This window comes from Symphalangus syndactylus, chromosome 9 (assembly GCF_028878055.3).
Source record: "Symphalangus syndactylus isolate Jambi chromosome 9, NHGRI_mSymSyn1-v2.1_pri, whole genome shotgun sequence".
Classification (NCBI taxonomy): domain Eukaryota; kingdom Metazoa; phylum Chordata; class Mammalia; order Primates; family Hylobatidae; genus Symphalangus; species Symphalangus syndactylus.
The window spans coordinates 55,626,343-55,644,543 of record NC_072431.2 but is presented as its reverse complement, the minus strand read 5'-3'; the positions used below and the strand labels follow the sequence as shown (position 1 = coordinate 55,644,543).

The 18,201-nt window shown below is 49.4% G+C and overlaps 1 protein-coding gene across 7 annotated transcripts in view; it reads right to left on the bottom strand.

Moving 5' to 3' along the window:
• GRID2IP (Grid2 interacting protein) overlaps positions 1-18,201 on the bottom strand; it is a 61,042-nt gene that overhangs the window by 9,498 nt on the left and 33,343 nt on the right. For 4 of the 7 annotated variants that reach the window (XM_055292303.2, XM_055292308.2, XM_055292306.2 and 1 more), the window contains 6 exons: positions 7,737-7,891; positions 4,303-4,434; positions 4,004-4,101; positions 3,668-3,785; positions 2,337-2,692; positions 1,372-1,788 (listed from right to left, as the gene is read on the bottom strand). In XM_055292303.2, the coding sequence (XP_055148278.1) occupies positions 1,372-1,788; positions 2,337-2,692; positions 3,668-3,785; positions 4,004-4,101; positions 4,303-4,434; positions 7,737-7,891 (1,276 nt within the window). The remainder of the gene's footprint in view (positions 1-1,371; positions 1,789-2,336; positions 2,693-3,667; positions 3,786-4,003; positions 4,102-4,302; positions 4,435-7,736; positions 7,892-18,201) is intronic. The other 3 variants (XM_055292309.2, XM_055292305.2, XM_055292307.2) reach the window with 1 other exon arrangement.

The window sequence follows — 18,201 nt, the reverse complement described above, 5'->3', positions numbered from 1 at the left end:
GTGAGGTCTCTAGGGGACCCAGGAGGTCCCTATTTGTGCCCTTGTCTCACTGAGTTTTGTTTTTTTTTTTCTGAGGTAGGGTCTCACTCTGTACCCCAGGCTGGAGTGCAGTGGTGCCATCTTGGCTCACTGCAACCTCCACCTCTGGGAATCAAGTGATTCTCCCTCTTCAGCCTCCCGAGTAGCTGGGACCACAGGCATGCACCACCATGTCCGGCTAATTTTTTGATTTTTTTGTAGAGACGAGATCTCACTATGCTGCCCAGACTTGTCTTGAACTCTTAGGCTCAAGCAGTCCTCCTGCCTCAGCCTCCCAAAGTGCCGAGATTACAGGTGTGAACCACCAAGCCTGGCCTCACCAGGCATCTTTATTAGCAACTTGGAAAGGGTCCCTGGAGATGTGGGCTGATGATATCTTGGCTGAGAAGGCAGGAGACAGAATTGGGACCCAGGAGATGGCAGTGGGGAAAAATCACAAGCATGCCTCTGCCCAGTGTGACTACATGTGAGAGTGTGCTATTGATCCCAAGAAGATGGAGTTGAGGATGATGGTGAGCGTGAGCACTGGGACGGGGCAGCCCCGGGAGCTGGAAGGAGCCCCTGCCATATTAAAAGGAGTATGATGTCCGGGTCAAAGGAGGTGAGAACCCTGTTCTCTCCTCTGAGCTGGTCAAGCCCCATTGGGGGTTCCATCTAGGAATGTCTCTTTGACAGGGACATGGACACTGGAGTGGGGGTTGGAAACCATGTTCTAAGAGAATGATCTGAAAAAAAAAAGGGGTGGGGTGAACCTTGTTCATCTTGCAGATTGGTTGGTCTGTGGATAAGATTGCTCTGCCCGATTTCAAGGGCCAGAAAGAAAACAGGGCATGGGAATCCTGGGGAGACAAGATTTCAGAACAAGACAAAGAGGATGGTTAAAATCGTCCAGTGAGGAAAGGAAGACCTTGACAGGTAGTGAGTTCCCCATCACTGAAGGTGTTCAAGCATACACTGGCAGTGTTGTGCGGGAGGAAATTCAAGCATCAAAGTGAAAGGGTGAAGGCTGGTGTGCAGGAGTTTGAAGCAGCTGCTCTTTTAAAGGTTTAAGAGAACTCATCTGGCCTCAAGAGTGATAGGTTTCAAGGATGGGTAGGGTGGCATTTCCAGGTGTCCCCAGTGTGTGTCTTTGGCTGAGGGACACAGATTGGCTTCAATGCCTGCAGTGGCCCCCAAGCGTGGGGATGTCCTTGGGCTGGGCCTCTACTCATCCTCTGCTTGGGGTAGGGAGGATGATGTTGGAAGATGCCTGGCCGATGGGTTTTCCTTCAGTGCTGCTGCCCAAGCCATCCTCCCCCAGTACAGAACACCGCTGGGTCCCAGGTCACCCACCTGACCCCAGATGGTGCCTTCTGAGTTCTCCACCTGTTCCCACCGCAAGCGCTTGACGCTCATGTGGCTGGTCTCACTGCGCCGGTGGCCCAGGCCCCGGGACAGCATGGGGGGTGCACAGGGCACGGGTGGAGGCAGGGGCGGTGGGGGTGGTGGAGGGACTGGGTGGCTGAGTTGGGTGAGGGGCTTGGCTAGTGCCTGAGCAGGGCCCCGGGAACCATCAGAGCTACGGGAGCTGGGCTTAGGGTCATGGAAAGGCAGGGGTGGCGGGGGTGGGGGGCTGAGCGGGGGTGGGGGGATGTGGTCAGAGATGGAGGAGTAGGTCAGGGAGCTGCCTTCTTCACTGCTGCTGGCACAGTCACTGGCGCTGCTCCGCTCATTGGTTACGAAGCTGCCCTGGTCATCATGGAAGCTCATCTGGTGGTGGGGAGAGAGGCAAGGGGAGGGTGAGGCTGGGCCCAGAGAGACTAGAGCAGGTGCAAAGTGAAGGATCATGGAATAACCTGGGACAAGGATAGGGCCATCTCACAGGTTAGCCTCAGGCTGTAAGGGACACCTGGGCTAAGGATAGGACTGTCTCACAGGTTAACCTCAGGCTGTGAGGGGAATAGCCTGGGCTAAGGATAGGACTCTCTCATGGGTTAGCCTCAGGCTGTGAGGGGGTAGCCTGGAATAAGGATAGGACCCTCTCATGGGTTAGCCTCAGGCTGTGGGTGGGATAGCCTGAGCTAAGGAATGGGCTAACCTGGGACAGGGAATACAGGCTAGCCTCAGACAAGCATGATAACCTTGAACAGGAGATAGGGTAAATGGGGGCAAGTGGTGGGATAGCTTGAGCCAGGGAGTGGGATAGCCTGGGGAAGATCCCAAGGGCAGCAGGCCCCTTGCGGGAGCCCAGGAACACTGTTGCCTTGCAGACCGCCACACCTTGTTTCACCCGCCTCCCTCCACACTTGCGTGCCCACCTCCTCGTAGTCGTTCTCAGGGGTCAGGAAATCATCCACGATGGTGACCCGGGGGCCCAGCTGCTCGCTCAGCACGTCCAGGAAGCGGTCAGTATCTCGGCTTCGCACAGCATGGGAGAAGGTGAAGAGCTTCCTGCGGCTGGGCGGGCGGGCAGGGTCTGGGCTTGGGGGACTGTCGGGGCAGATGGGCCCGGGGCCTGGCTGTGGGGAGGGCGCCCTGCTGCTGTCCAGGCTGGCGTAGGGGTGGGACTCAGAGCTGCTGGGGGAGGCCAGGCCCCCCGAACACAGCGGGTGGTAGCAGGGGGAGGGCAACAGTCGCTCGCTGGGCCACGAGACGCTGGACAGGGTCCTGGGCCCTGGAGGAGGGATGGAGTATGAGGATTCCTCTTCAGCCAGCACCAGGGTTCCAGGTGCAAGCTGGAGAGAGGGCCCTAGGGCAGGCTGGTTCTGTGTCCCAGACCACTCCCCTTTCCCTCTCTGGGCACAGTGCAGGAAGACCCTGGGCAGCCCTGCCTTCCAAGCATGACTAAAGGCCAGATCTGGTGAGCAGGAGCACTGCTCAGCCTCAGGACAGGCTGGACGCCAGCTCACCTTGGAATGGTCACCAGGGGTCCCAGCTGGGAACCACTGAACACCACTAACTCGAATGGTGGAGGGGCTTCTCTAGGGCCCAGATCCAGAGTCATGGAGCGTCTTGCATGCCCAGCAAACCCTGAGATCACAGGAGGATCTCCCAGGGCTCCTGCCTTCTGAGCTGCAGAGCAACTGTCTTCCCAGCTGTGCCATTCACAGGACAACGCGTGCACTTGATCATTTATCCAGTAACCACTTGCTAACTCGGGGACTTCTTCAGAAACAGGCATCTGCCTTCTTTCTTTTTCTTTTTTAAGACAGGGTCTTGCTCTGCTGCTTATAGGCTAGAGTGCAGTGGCTCAAAATAGCTCACTGCAGCCTTGAACTCCTGGGCTCAAGTGATCCTCCCGCCTCAGCCTCTTGAGGAGTTGGGACTACAGGCATGTAGTCATGCCCCATGCCCAGCTAATTTTGTATTTTTTTTGTTAGAGATGGGGTCTCACTATGTTGCCAGGCTGGTCTCAAACTCCTGGGCTCAATCGATCCTCCTGCCTCAGCCTCCCAAAGTGCTGGGATTACAGGCACGACCCACGGTACCCAGGCTACTTTCTTGATCCACAGCTGAGGTTAGGGTCACAGGAGCACGGGAGGGACTGGGACAACCCTCACCCTGATGGAGCAGAGAAGCAGCTCCAGGGCTGAGCCTGGGGTGGAGGGAAACACCCGGACAGTCGAGATGACAGAGGCTGGAGCCCTACCTGTGGTGACTGCTGGGCTGGGGCCTGGAGGGGAAGCCCGGGATTTGGACACGGTCCCCATCTTCCCCTTGAAGCTGCTGTTCAGTCGAGACTCAAGCTCTGCATAGACAGCTGACATCTGGAGGGAGACGGGGGAGAGTCCAGCCCATTCTACTTCCCCTCATGGCCCTAGTGTGGCCTCCGAGGCCAGGCCTGGGTGTGCCGGGAGGCAGGGATATGCCTCAGCCTGAAGCAGCACAGGGACGCCTTGGCCTGGGTCTCCTGGGCCCAGTCCTATGGACCGTCCATTCCCTGCCCCCTACTGACCCCACCTGGAGGGCAGAGAGAAGGTCTCACCATCTTGGGGTTGGGGGTCTCAGGGAGGGACGTGCCATCGCCTGCCTGGCGCTCGCCTGGGATCAGGGGAAGAGGCATCTCAGGGCACTCGCCGGGACCTGCCGGGGAACAATGTCATTACCGTATCTGAGCTCTACAGCTCAGGCCCCGGCCCAGAACCAACAGGCCCCGCAGGCCCAGGAGGGCCAATTCTGAGCCCTGCTTAGCCCCATTCCCTGGGATTCCCCACCTCACCAAGCCTATTTTGCAGGTGGAAAAACTGAGCTCCATTCATACCCTCCCCCCAACACCAGCCTTACCGCAGCTGAGGCCGGCCTCCAGGCCCTGGGACCGGAGGCTGCGGCGGCACATGGAGGAAGCCCGCAGGGAGCTCCGCGGCTGGGGCTCAGGCGTGGGCTCCGGCTCCAGGTCCAGCTCAGGCTCCGGCTCTGCTGTGGGACATGCAGGGAACATGGGGCCCTCTTGTCCTCTCAGCCAGACAAGGGACCTCCAAAACAGGGAGGGGAGGGCAGATGTCATCTGCACCAATATGCGGACCCCAAGCCACGGGGCCTGCCCTGCTTCCTCCAGAACAGCTCTTGAGGGGAAGCCCCAGGGCAGGAAACCAGGTGCCAGGAGCAGCACCAGAATGCAGCTAGCCTGAACTCAGGGGCCTAGCAGAGATCTCATGACAACAGCTTCCAGAGTCTCAAAGCCCTGCCTGTACTTGCCCCAGGCCAAGTCACTGCTGCCCAGAGAGGATTACGGGCAAAATAGAAGTGTTTTTTTTTTTTTTTTTTTTTTTGAGACTGAGTTTTGCTCTTGTTGCCCAGGCAGAAGTGCAGTGGTGCAATCTCAGCTCACTGCAACCTCCACCTCCCAGGTTCAAGCCATTCTCCTGCCTCAGCCTCCCAAGTAGCTGGGATTACAGGTGTCCATCACCATGCCTGGCTAATTTTTGTATTTTTAGTAGAGATGCGGTTTCAACATGTTGGCCAGGCTGGTCTCAAGCTCCTGACCTCAGGTGATCCACCCGCCTCGGCCTCCCAAAGTGCTGGGATTACAGGTGTGAGCCACTGCTCCCGGCCAAAATAGAAGTTTTTTGAGCCTACGCAGATATGTAAGGCATGTGCGGTCCAGCATGGAGCCTGAGCTTCTCGCTAAAATCCTAGCAAATTGTGGGTCCCTGGGACTGCAGCTCATGGGCACACAAGGACAGCAACTCTGCAGCGGCCCCTTCCCTTTCCTTCCTTTCCTTTCCTTCCTTCTCTTCCTTCTCTCACTTTCTGTCTGTCTCTCTCTTCCTTTATTCAGAGTCTGGCTTTCTCGTCCAGGCTGGAGTGCAGTGGCACACTCTCAGCTCATTGCAACCTCCACCTCCCAGGTTCAAATGATTCTTGAGCCTCAGCCTCCCAAGTAGCTGGGACCACAGGCATGCGCCACCATGCCTGGTTAAATTTTTGTATTTTTTTTTTTTTAAGCAGAGATGGGGTTTCACCATATTGGACAGGCTGGTCTTCAACTCTTGACCTCAGGTGATCCACCTGCCTCAGCCTCTGAAAGTGCTGGGATTACAGATGCGAGCCACCACACCTGCCTTTTTTTCTTTTCTTCTTCTTCTTTTTTTTTTTGAGACAGGTCTCACTCTGTCCCCCAGGCTGGAGTGCAATCAAGGCTCAGTGCAGCCTTGAATCTCAGGCTCAAGAGATCCTCGTGCCTGAGCCTCCCCAGTAGCTGGGATTACAGGTGTGTGCCACCACACCCAGCTAATTTCAAAATTTTTTGCTATGTTGCCCAGGCTGGTCTCCAACTCCTGAGCTCAAGTGCTCCTCCCACCTCATCCTCCCAAGTAGCTGGGACTACAGGTGCATATCACCACGCCTGGCTAATTTTTGATTTTTTTTTCTTTGAGATGGAGTCTCGCTGTGTTGCCCAGGCTGGAGTGCAGTGGTGTGATCTCAGCTCACTGCAACCTCCATCTCCCGGGTTCAAGCAATTCTCCTGCCTCAGCCTCCTGAATAGCTACAAGTGCGTACCACCACACCTGGCTTATTTTTTTATTTTTAGTACAGATGAGTTTTCCCCATGTTGGCCAGGCTTGTCTCGAACTCCTGACCTCATGTGATCGGCCTGCCTCAGCCCCACAAAGTGCTGGGATTACAGACGTGAGCCACCGCACAAGGCCACCCCTGGCTGATTTTTAAATATTTTGAATATATGGGGGTCTTGTTGTGTTACCCAAGCTGGTCTTGAACTCCTGACCTCAAGTGATCCGCCCACCTCAGCCTACCAAAGTGCTGGGATTACAAGAGTGAACCACTGCACCTGCAGCGGCTTTCATAGCAGGTGCAGGGTGCCTAGAACAGGGTAGAACACAGGCTTCGGCACACCTTCCATCCACATGGCCTGCATGCTGAGTGCAGGGGTTTGTGGGCATTCAGAAGGCATGCTGAACAGACAGGTGGCAGCCACACATGGCACCGCAGGCCTGTGTGTGTGCAAGAAAGAGTACACTGGGAGCCCACCAGCCAGGTGGGAAGTGGTCATGTGCTCACGATCCTGGTGGTGGTGTTGGCATGTCTGTAAATGGCAACCACGTGAGTTTCCTTCTTTTTTCTTTCTTTCTTTTTTTTTTTTTTTTGGAGTGCAGTAGCTTGATCATAGCTCACTGCAGCCTCGATCTCCTGGACTCAAGCCATCTTCCCACCTCAGCCTCCTGAGTAGCTGGGACTACAGGTGTGCATCTCACTTGGCTAAATTAAAACTTTTTTTTTTTTTGGTAGAGACAGGCTCTTGCTATGTTGCCCAGGCTAATCTTGAGCTCCTGAGCTCAAGTGATGCTTCCACCTCAGCCTCCTAAAATGCTGGGATTATAGGTGTGAGCCACCGCGTCCAGCCTTACACAAGTTCCTTCTCACAAGTTCCACTTCTCAGAGTACAGAGCGCAGCCACTGAGACCACTTCCATTTTGTGGGTGCAAAAACTGAGACTGCAGGTGGTTAGGTGCAGTGTCTAAAGTCTCAGGTTATGTTGTGTATGCTACATAAAGGTCATGCTGGGAAGGTACGTCCGTGGGGCCACGTGTGGGCCTAGCCCTGGTGTATTGGGTGTGTACGTGCATGGCTGTGGACACATCTATGCGGGAGGGGCCCAAATCAGCTGTAAGACCTCATAGGTGAGGCCAGATGCAGTGGCTCACACCTGTAATTCCTGTGCTTTGGGAGGCTGGGGCGGGAGGATCGCTTGAGCCCAGAAGGTTGAGGTTGTGGTGAGCCGTGATGGCACCATGACACTCCAGCCTGGGCAACAGAGCAAGACCCCATCTCAAAAAAAAAAAAAAAAAGGCTGGGCGCGGTGGCTCACACCTGTAATCCCAGCACTTTGGGAGGCCAAGGCGGGCGGATCATGAGGTCAGGAGGTAGAGACCATCTTGGTTAACACGGTGAAACCTCTTCTCTACTAAAAATACAAAAGAATAGCTGGGCGTGGTGGCATGCACCTTTAGTCCCAGCTACTCAGGAGGCTGATGCAAGAGAATTGCTTGAACCAGGGAGGCGGAGGTTGCAGTGAGCCAAGATCGTGCCATTGCACTCCAGCCTGGGGCACAAGAGTGAGACTCCATTTCAAAACAAACAAACAAACAAACAAACAAGCAAACACCTTCACAGGTGAGAACAGGTGTCTGGCTGTTCACCTGGTGAGCTGGACAGTCAGCAGCTGCAGGCAGGGAAGTGGCAGGGGAGAGGATGCTTACCTGTCATGGCCGTGTAGCCCAGGAAGCATGCGATTTTCTCCTGACAGAGCTCCTGCTCCTCATAGGTCAGCAGCTGGTAGATGAACTGCCACAGGACCTGCTTGGCAGGGGTGTCCAGCACAGGGTAGACGTCAACGATGAGGGTGTCGATGTTCCTGGGGGAAGGTGCAGGAATGCGAGGCTCAATACTCATGGGCTTACCATGATGCTCAGAGTGGGGGTAGACAAGATGGCACTTCCAAGCCACAGCGTCTGCCCTCATGCCCTATCCCTACCCTTGAAAGACAGAAGTGGGGGCCGGGCACGGTGGCTCACACCTGTAATCCCAGCACTTTGAGAGGTTGAGGCAGGTGGATCATTTGAGGTCAGGAGTTTGAGACCAGCCCGGCCAACATGGTGAAACCCCGTCTCTACTGAAAGTAGAATTAGTCAGGCGTGGTGGTGCACACCTGTAATCCCAGCTACTCGGGAGGCTGAGGCAGAAGAATTGCTTGAGCCTGGGAAGTGGAAGTTGCAGTGAGCTGAGATCGTGTCACTGCACTCCAGTCTGGGAGACAGAGTGAGACTCCGACTCAAAAAAAAAAAAAGAACAGAAAAAAAAGAAAAAGAGAGAGAGAAGTGGGCAGGAAGGCAGGGATAGGGTAGCCAGACTCCAATCTCAGCTCTGCCACTTACCAGCTAAGTGACCTTTCTCAAGTGACTTACCCTCTCTGTGCCTCAGTTTCCTCATTTGTAAAATGGGGATAAAAATAGCATCTACCTCACAGAGCTGTTGTGAAGATTAAAACATATAGAGGAGGCCAGGCACGGTGGCTCATGCCTGTAATCCCAGCACTTTGGGAGGCTGAGGCGGTTGGATCACCTCAGATCGGGAGTTCAAGACCAGTCTGGCCAACATAGTGAAACCCCCTCTCTACTAAAAATACAAAAATTAGCTGGGCGTGGTGGCATGTACCTTCAGTCCCAGCTACTCAGGAGGCTGAGGTAGGAGAATCGCTTAAACTGGGAGGCAGAGGTTGCAGTGAGCTGAGATTGTGCCACTGCACTCCAGCCTGGGTGACAGAGCAAGACTCTGTCTCAAAAAAAAAAACAAAAAAACAAAAAACATATAGAGCAGGCCAGGCATGGTGGCTCATGCCTATAATCCCAGCACTTTGGGAGGCTGAGGCAGGCGAATCATCTGAGTTCAGGAACTCGAGATCAGCTTGGCCAACATGGTGAACCCTGTTTCTACAAAAAAATACAAAAATCTGGTAGGCATGTTGGTGCGCGCCTGTAATCCCAGCTACTCAGGAGGCTGAGGCAGGAGAATCGCCTGAGCTCGGGAGGCAGAGGTTACACTGAGCCAAGATTGCGCCACTACACTCCAGCCTGGGCCACAGAGCAAGACTCTGTCTCAAAAAAATAAATAAATAAACAAAAATAAAAATAGGCTAGGGGTGGTGGCTCACGCCTGTAATCCTAGCACTTTGGGAGGCTGAGGTGGGTGGATCACGAGCTCAGGAGTTCAAGACCAGACTGGCCAACATGGTAAAACCCCCTCTCTACTAAAAATACAAAAATTAGCCAGGTGTGGTGGCATGTGCCTGTAATCCCAGCTACTCAGGAGGCTGAGGCAGCAGAATCGCTTGAACCCGGGAGGCGGAGGTTGCGGTGAGCTGAGGTTGCGCCATTGCACTCCAGCCTGGGCAACAGAGCAAGACCCTGTCTCAAAATGATAATAATAATATAAATAAATAAATAAATAAAAATAAAGTAGGAGAATATCTTTTGACCTAGAAGCAGGGAAGAGCTTAAAATTTCAAAAGCCAAAACTGTGGGTGGCAAGCCACCCAGATGCCAAGGCAAGAGACCGAGGGCACAAGCTGTTCTAGTATAATAAAGAAAATATATAGAATAAGAACAGTTACACTAGAAATAGGTTACAGATATGATTATATATGAATATTACTAATCATTAGTTTGTAGCATTACTGTTTATTCCAATTTTATAATAATCTTTGTTCTGCAATTATAACCTAGGAGAAACCAGGCCATACAGAGATAGGAGCTGAAGGGACACGGTGAGATGTGACCAAAAGACAAAAGTGTGAGCCCTCCGTTATGCCTGGACAGGGCCACCAGAGGGCTCCCTGGTCTAGCGGTAACGCCAGTGCCTGGGAAAGGCACCCGTTACTTAGCGGACCGGGAAAGGGAGTCTCCCTTTCCTGGTGGAGTTAAAGAAGACTCTGCTCCACCACCGCTTGTGGAAGGCCTGACATCAGTCAGGCCCGCCCGCAGCCATCCAGAGGGCTAACCCTCTCCCTGTGATGCTGTGCTTCAGTGGTCATGCTTCTGGTCCGCATTCATGTTCTGCCCTGTACACCTGGCTCCACCTTCTAGATAGCAGCAGCAGAATTAGTGAAAGTACTAAAGTCTTTAAAATGCATAGAAGAGGGTGGAGCCAAGATGGCCGAATAGGAACAGCTCCGGTCTCCAGCTCCCAGCCCCAGCGACACAGAAGACGGGTGATTTCTGCATTTCTGCTTGAGGTACCGGTTTCATCTCACTAGGGAGTGCCTAACAGTGGGTGCAGGACAGTCGGTGAAGCGCACTGTGCGCGAGCCGAAGCAGGGCGAGGCATTGCCTCACTCGGGAAGCGCAAGGGGTCAGGGAGTTCCCTTTCCTAGTCAAAGAAAGGGGAAACAGACGGCACCTGGAATATCGGGTCAGTCCCATCCTAATACTGCGCTTTTCCAACGGGCCTGGAAAACGGCACACTAGGAGATTGTGTCCCGCACCCGGCTCGGAGGGTCCTATGCCCACGGAGTCTCGCTGATTGCTAGCACAGCAGTCTAAGATCAAGCTGCAAGGCGGCAGCGAGGCTGGGGGAGGGGCGCCCGCCATTGCCCAGGCTTGCTTAGGTAAACAAAGCAGCCAGGAAGCTCGAACTGGGTGGAGCCCACCACAGCTCAAGGAGGCCTGCCTGCCTCTGTAGGCTCCACCTCTGGGGGCAGGGCACAGACAAACAAAAACTCAGCGAGAACCTCCACAGCCTTAAATGTCCCTGTCTGACTGACAGCTTTGAAGAGAGTAGTGGTTCTCCCAGCACGCAGCTGGAGATCTGAGAACGGACAGACTGCCTCCTAAAGTGGGTCCCTCACCCCTGAGCAGCCTAACTGGGAGGCAACCCCCCAGTAGGGACAGACTGACACCTCATTCAACCGGGTACCCCTCTGAGACAAAACTTTCAGAGGAACTATCAGACAGCTGAATTTGTGGTCTCACGAAAATCTGCTGTTCTGCAGCCACCGCTGCTGACACCCAGCCAAACAGGGTCTGGAGTGGACCTCTAGTAAACTCCAACAGACCTGCAGCTGAGGGGCCTGTCTGGTAGAAGGAAAACTAACAAACAGAAAGGACATCCACACCAAAAACCCATCTGTACATCACCATCATCAAAGACAAAAAGTAGATAAAACCACAAAGATGGGGAAAAAACAGAGCACAAAAACTGGAAACTCTAAAAAACAGAGCACCTCTCCTCCTCCAAAGGAACGCAGTTCCTCACCAGCAACGGAACAAAGCTGGATGGAGGATGACTTTGATGAGTTGAGAGAAGAAGGCTTCAGACGATCAAACTACTCTGAGCTACAAGAGGAAATTCAAAACAATAGCAAAGAAGTTAAAAACTTTGAAAAAAAATTAGAAGAATGGATAACTAGAATAACCAATGGAGAGAAGGGCTTAAAGGAGCTGATGGAGCTGAAAGCCAAGTTTCGAGAACTACGCGAAGATTGCAGAAGCCTCAGTAGCAGATGCGATCAACTGGAAGAAAGGATATCGCTGATGGAAGATGAAATGAATGAAATGAAGAGAGAAGGGAAGTTTAGAGAAAAAAGAATAAAAAGAAATGAACAAAGCCTCCAAGAAATTTGGGACTATGTGAAAAGACCAAACCTACGTCTGATTGGTGTACCTGAAAATGATGGGGAGAATGGAACCAAGTTGGAAAACACTCTGCAAGACATTATCCAGGAGAACTTCCCCAATCTAGCAAGGCAGGCCAGCATTCAGATTCAGGAAATACAGAGAATGCCACAAAGATACTCCTCGAGAAGGGCAACTCCAAGACACATAATTGTCAGATTCACCAAAGTTGAAATGAAGGAAAAAATGTTAAGGGCAGCCAGAGAGAAAGGTCGGGTTACCCACAAAGGGAAGCCCATCAGACTAACAGCTGATCTCTCAGCAGAAACTCTACAAGCCAGAAGAGAGTGGGGGCCGATATTCACCATTCTTAAAGAAAAGAATTTTCAACCCAGAATTTCCTATCCCGCCAAACTAAGCTTCATAAGTGAAGGAGAAATAAAATACTTTACAGATAAGCAAACGCTGAGTGATTTTGTCACCACCAGACCTGCCCTAAAAGAGCTCCTGAAGGAAGCACTAAACATGGAAAGGAACAACCGGCACCAGCCACTGCAAAAACATGCCAAACGGTAAAGACCATCGAAGCTAGGAAGAAACTACAGCAACTAACGAGCAAAATAACCAACTAACATCATAATGACAGGATCAGATTCACACATAACAATATTAACTTTAAATGTAAATGGGCTAAATGCTCCAACCAAAAGACACAGACTGGCAAACTGGATAAGGAGTCAGGACCCATCAGTGTGCTGTATTCAGGAAACCCATCTCACGTGCAGAGACACACATAGACTCAAAATAAAGGGATGGAGGAAGATCTATCAAGCAACTGGAAATCAAAAAAAGGCAGGGGTTGCAATCCTAGTCTCTGATAAAATAGACTTTAAACCAACAAAGATCAAAAGAGACAAAGAAGGCCATTACATAATGGTAAAGGGATCAATTCAACAAGAAGAGCTAACTATCCTAAATATATATGCACCCAACACAGGAGCACCCAGATTCATAAAGCAAGTCCTCAGTGACCTACAAAGGGACTTAAACTCCCACACAATAATAATGGGAGATTTTAACACCCCACTGTCAGCATTAGACAGATCAACGAGACAGAAAGTTAACAAGGATATTCAGGAATTGAACTCAGCTCTACATAAAGTGGACCTAATAGACATCTACAGAACTCTCCACCCCAAGTCAACAGAATATACATTTTTTTCAGCACCGCACCACACCTATTCCAAAATTGACCACATAGTTGGAAGTAAAGCTCTCCTCAGCAAATGGAAAAGAACAGAAATTATAACAAACTGTCTCTCAGACCACAGTGCAATCAAACTAGAACTCAGGATTAAGAAACTCACTCAAAACCGCTTAACTACATGGAAACTGAACAACCTGCTCCTGAATGACTATTGGGTACATAATGAAATGAAGGCAGAAATAAAGATGTTCTTTGAAACCAACGAGAACAAAGACACAACATACCAGAATCTCTGGGACACGTTCAAAGCAGTGTGTAGAGGGAAATTTATAGCACTAAATGCCCACAAGAGAAAGCAGGAAAGATCCAAAATTGACACCCTAACATCACAATTAAAAGAACTAGAAAAGCAAGAGCAAACACATTCAAAAGCTAGCAGAAGGCTAGAAATAACTAAAATCAGAGCAGAACTGAAGGAAATAGAGACACAAAAAACCCTTCAAAAAATTAATGAATCCAGGAGCTGGTTTTTTGAAAAGATCAACAAAATTGATGGACCGCTAGCAAGACTAATAAAGAAGAAAAGAGAGAAGAATCAAATAGATGCAATAAAAAATGAAAAAGGGGATATCACCACCGATCCCACAGAAATACAATCTACCATCAGAGAATACTACAAACACCTCTATGCAAATAAACTAGAAAATCTAGAAGAAATGGATAAATTCCTCGACAAATACACCCTCCCAAGACTAAACCAGGAAGAAGTTGAATCTCTGAATAGACCAATAACAGGTTCTGAAATTGTGGCAATAATCAATAGCTTACCAACCAAAAAGAGTCCAGGACCTGATGGATTCACAGCTGAATTCTACCAGCGGTACAAGGAGGAACTGGTACCATTCCTTCTGAAACTATTCCAATCGATAGAAAAAGAGGGAATCCTCCCTAACACATTTTACGAAGCCAGCATCGTCCTGATACCAAAACCTGGCAGAGACTTAACCAAAAAAGAGAATTTCAGACCAATATCCTTGATGAACATTGATGCAAAAATCCTCAATAAAATACTGGCAAACCGAATCCAGCAGCACATCAAAAAGCTTACCCACCATGATCAAGTGGGCTTCATCCCTGGGATGCAAGGCTGGTTCAACATACGCAAATCAATAAATGTAATCCAGCATATAAACAGAACCAAAGACAAAAACCACATGATTATCTCAATAGATGCAGAAAAGGCCTTTGACAAAATTCAACAACCCTTCATGCTAAAAACTCTCAATAAATTAGGTATTGATGGGACGTATCTCAAAATAATAAGAGCTATCTATGACAAACCCACAGCCAATATCATACTGAATGGGCAAAAACTGGAAGCATTCCCTCTGAAAACTGGCACAAGACAGGGATGCCCTCTCTCACCGCTCCTATTCAACATAGTGCTGGAAGTTCTGGCCAGAGCAATCAGGCAGGAGAAGGAAATAAAGGGTATTCAATTAGGAAAAGAGGAAGTCAAATTGTCCCTGTTTGCAGATGACATGATTGTATATCTAGAAAACCCCACTGTCTCAGCCCAAAATCTCCTTAAGCTGATTAGCAACTTCAGCAAAGTCTCAGGATACAAAATTAATGTACAAAAATCACAAGCATTCTTGTACACCAATCACAGACAAACAGAGAGCCAAATCATGAGTGAACTCCCATTCACAATTGCTTCAAAGAGAATAAAATACCTAGGAATCCAACTTACAAGGGATGTGAAGGACCTCTTCAAGGAGAACTACAAACCACTGCTCAATGAAATAAAAGAGGATACAAACAAATGGAAGAACATTCCATGCTCATGGGTTGGAAGAATCAATATCGTGAAAATGGCCATACTGCCCAAGGTAATTTATAGATTCAATGCCATCCCCATCAAGCTACCAATGACTTTCTTCACAGAATTGGAAAAAACTACTTTAAAGTTCATATGGAACCAAAAAAGAGCCCGCATCGCCAAGTCAATCCTAAGCCAAAAGAACAAAGCTGGAGGCATCACGCTACCTGACTTTAAACTATACTACAAGGCTACAGTAACCAAAACAGCATGGTACTGGTACCACAACAGAGACATAGATCAATGGAACAGAGCCCTCAGAAATGATGCCGCATAGCTACAACTATCTGATCTTTGACAAACCTGACAAAAACAAGAAATGGGGAAAGGATTCCCTATTTAATAAATGGTGCTGGGAAAACTGGCTAGCCATATGTAGAAAGCTGAAACTGGATCCCTTCCTTACACCTTATACAAAAATTAATTCAAGATGGATTAAAGACTTATATGTTAGACCTAAAACCATTAAAATCCTACAAGAAAACCTAGGCAATACTATTCAGGACATAGGCATGGGCAAGGACTTCATGTCTAAAACACCAAAAGCAATGGCAACAAAAGCCAAAATCGACAAATGGGATCTCATTAAAATAAAGAGCTTCTGCACAGCAAAAGAAACTATCATCAGAGTGAACAGGCAACCTACAGAATGGGAGAAAATTTTTGCAACCTACTCATCTGACAAAGGGCTAATATCCAGATCTACAATGAACTCAAACAAATTTACAAGAAAAAAACAACCCCATCAAAAAGTGGGCAGAGGACATGAACAGACACTTCTCAAAAGAAGACATTTATGCAGCCAAAAAACACATGAAGAAATGCTCATCATCACTGGCCATCAGAGAAATGCAAATCAAAACCACAGTGAAATACCATCTCACACCAGTTAGAATGGCCATCATTAAAAAATCAGGAAACAACAGGTGCTGGAGAGGATGTGGAGAAATAGGAACACTTTTACACTGTTGGTGGGACTGTAAACTAGTTCAACCATTGTGGAAGTCAGTGTGGCGATTCCTCAGGGATCTCGAACTAGAAATACCATTTGACCCAGCCATCCCATTACTGGGTATATACCCAAAGGACTATAAATCATGCTGCTATAAAGACACATGCACACGTATGTTTATTGCGGCACTATTCACAATAGCAAAGAGATGGAACCAACCCAAATGTCCAACAACGATAGACTGGATTAAGAAAATGTGGCACATATACACCATGGAATACTATGCAGCCATAAAAAATGATGAGTTCGTGTCCTTTGTAGGGACATGGATGAAACTGGAAAACATCATTCTCAGTAAACTATCGCAAGGACAAAAAACCAAACACCGCATGTTCTCACTCATAGGTGGGAATTGAACAATGAGAACTCATGGACACAGGAAGGGGACCATCACACTCCGGGGACTGTTGTGGGGTGGGGGGAGGGGGGAGGGACAGCATTAGGAGATACACCTAATGCTAAATGACGAGTTAATGGGTGCAGGAAATCAACATGGCACATGGATACATATGTAACAAACCTGCACATTGTGCACATGTACCCTAAAACCCTAAAGTATAATAAAAAAATAAATAAATAAATAAATAAAAATAATAAAATGCATAGAAGAAATAATGACGTAAGCTGTCCCCTCTTTCTCTCCGCCTCGGGTACCAAATAGGGAAGGGCCCCGTTTGGTGGACACGTGAGTCACATGACATTACCTATCATTGGAGATGACTCTCACTCCATACCCTGCCCCTTTGCCTTGTACACAATAAATAACAGCACGGCCAGGCATTTGGGGCCACTACTGTTTTTTGCGTCTTGGTGGTAGTGGTCCCCCCGGCCTAGCTGTCTTTCTTCTATCTCTTTGTCTTGTGTCTTTCTTTTTTTTGAGACGGAGTCTCGCTCTGTCGCCCAGGCTGGAGTGCAGTGGCACGATCTCGGCTCACTGCAAGCTCCGCCTCCCAGGTTCACACCATTCTCCTGCCTCAGCCTCCCGAGTAGCTGAGGCACCTGCCCCAACGCCCGGCTATTTCTTTGTGCATTTTTAGTAGAGACAGGGTTTCACCGTGTTAGCCAGGATGGTCTTGATCTCCTGACCTCGTGATCCGCCCGTCTCGGCCTCCCAAAGTGCTGGGATTACAGGCATGAGCCACCGCGCCCAGCCATCTTGTGTCTTTATTTCTATGATCTCTCATCTCTGCACACGAAGAGAAAAACCTACAGGCCCTGGAGGGCTGGACCCTACACAAAACTGTAAGACCAAAAATGTGGTGAGTTTGATTATGCAAAATCAAGGTTATCTATTCAAGGAACCCCAACTTAGACACATTCATATTAGACACAACAGACCTAATAACAGAAGTAACAAATGGGAGAGAAATTTACAAAGTTCAAAATCAAGGAGAAATCAGTATCTAAAATATACAAAGGTGCCCAGCCATCGTGGCTCATACGAGTCATCCCAGCACTTTGGGAGACTGAGGCAGGGGGATCACCTGAGGTCAGGAGTTCGAGACCAGCCTGGCCAACATGGTGAAACCCCATCTCTATTAAAAGTACAAAAATTAGCCACGCATGGTGGTGGGCACCTGTAATCCCAGCTACTCGGGAGGCTGAGGCAGGAGAAACACTTGAACAAGGAAGGCAGAGGTTGAAGTGAGCCAAGATCATGCCACTGAACTCCAGCCTGGGCGACAGAGCAATATTCTGCCTCAAAATAAATAAATAAATAAATAAAATATACAAGGGGCTGGGAGCAGTGGCTCACACCTGTAATTCCAGCACTTTGGGAGGCTAAAATGGGTGAATCTTTTGAGCCCAGGAGTTCAAGACCAGCAACATGGAAAAACCCTGTCTCTACTAAAAAAAAAAAAAATTAGCTGAGCATGGTAGGCGAGCGCCTGTAGTCCCAGCTACCTGGGGGGCAGAGGCACAAGGATCACTTTAGCCTGGGAGTTCGAGGCTGCAGTGAGCTGTGTTTGCACCACTGCACTCCAGCTTGGGTGACAGAGTGAGGCCCTGTCTCAGAAAATAAATAAAATAAAATATACAAGAAACTTCGTGCCAGTCAACAAGGACAAAAAGTCAAAGAAAACAAAAATGGACAAAGGGTATGAACAGATAATTTATAGAGAAAATCCCAGAAAAAGTTCACAAGCATATTAAAAGATGCTTAAAATAATTAGTAATAGAAGAAAACCAAATAAAAATAACAGGATGTCACTTTTATGGCTAAGAAACTAGCAAAAATAGGCCGGGCATGGTGGCTTACACCTGTAATCCCAGCACTTTGGGAGGCTGAAGCAGGCAGATCACAAGGTCAAGAGATCAAGACCATCCTGGCCAACATGGTAAAACCCCGTCTCTACTAAAAATACAAAAATTAGCTGGGGGTGGTGGAGAGTGCCTGTAGTCCCAGCTACTTGGGAGGCTGAGGCAGGAGAATCGCTTGAACCCAGGAGGTGGA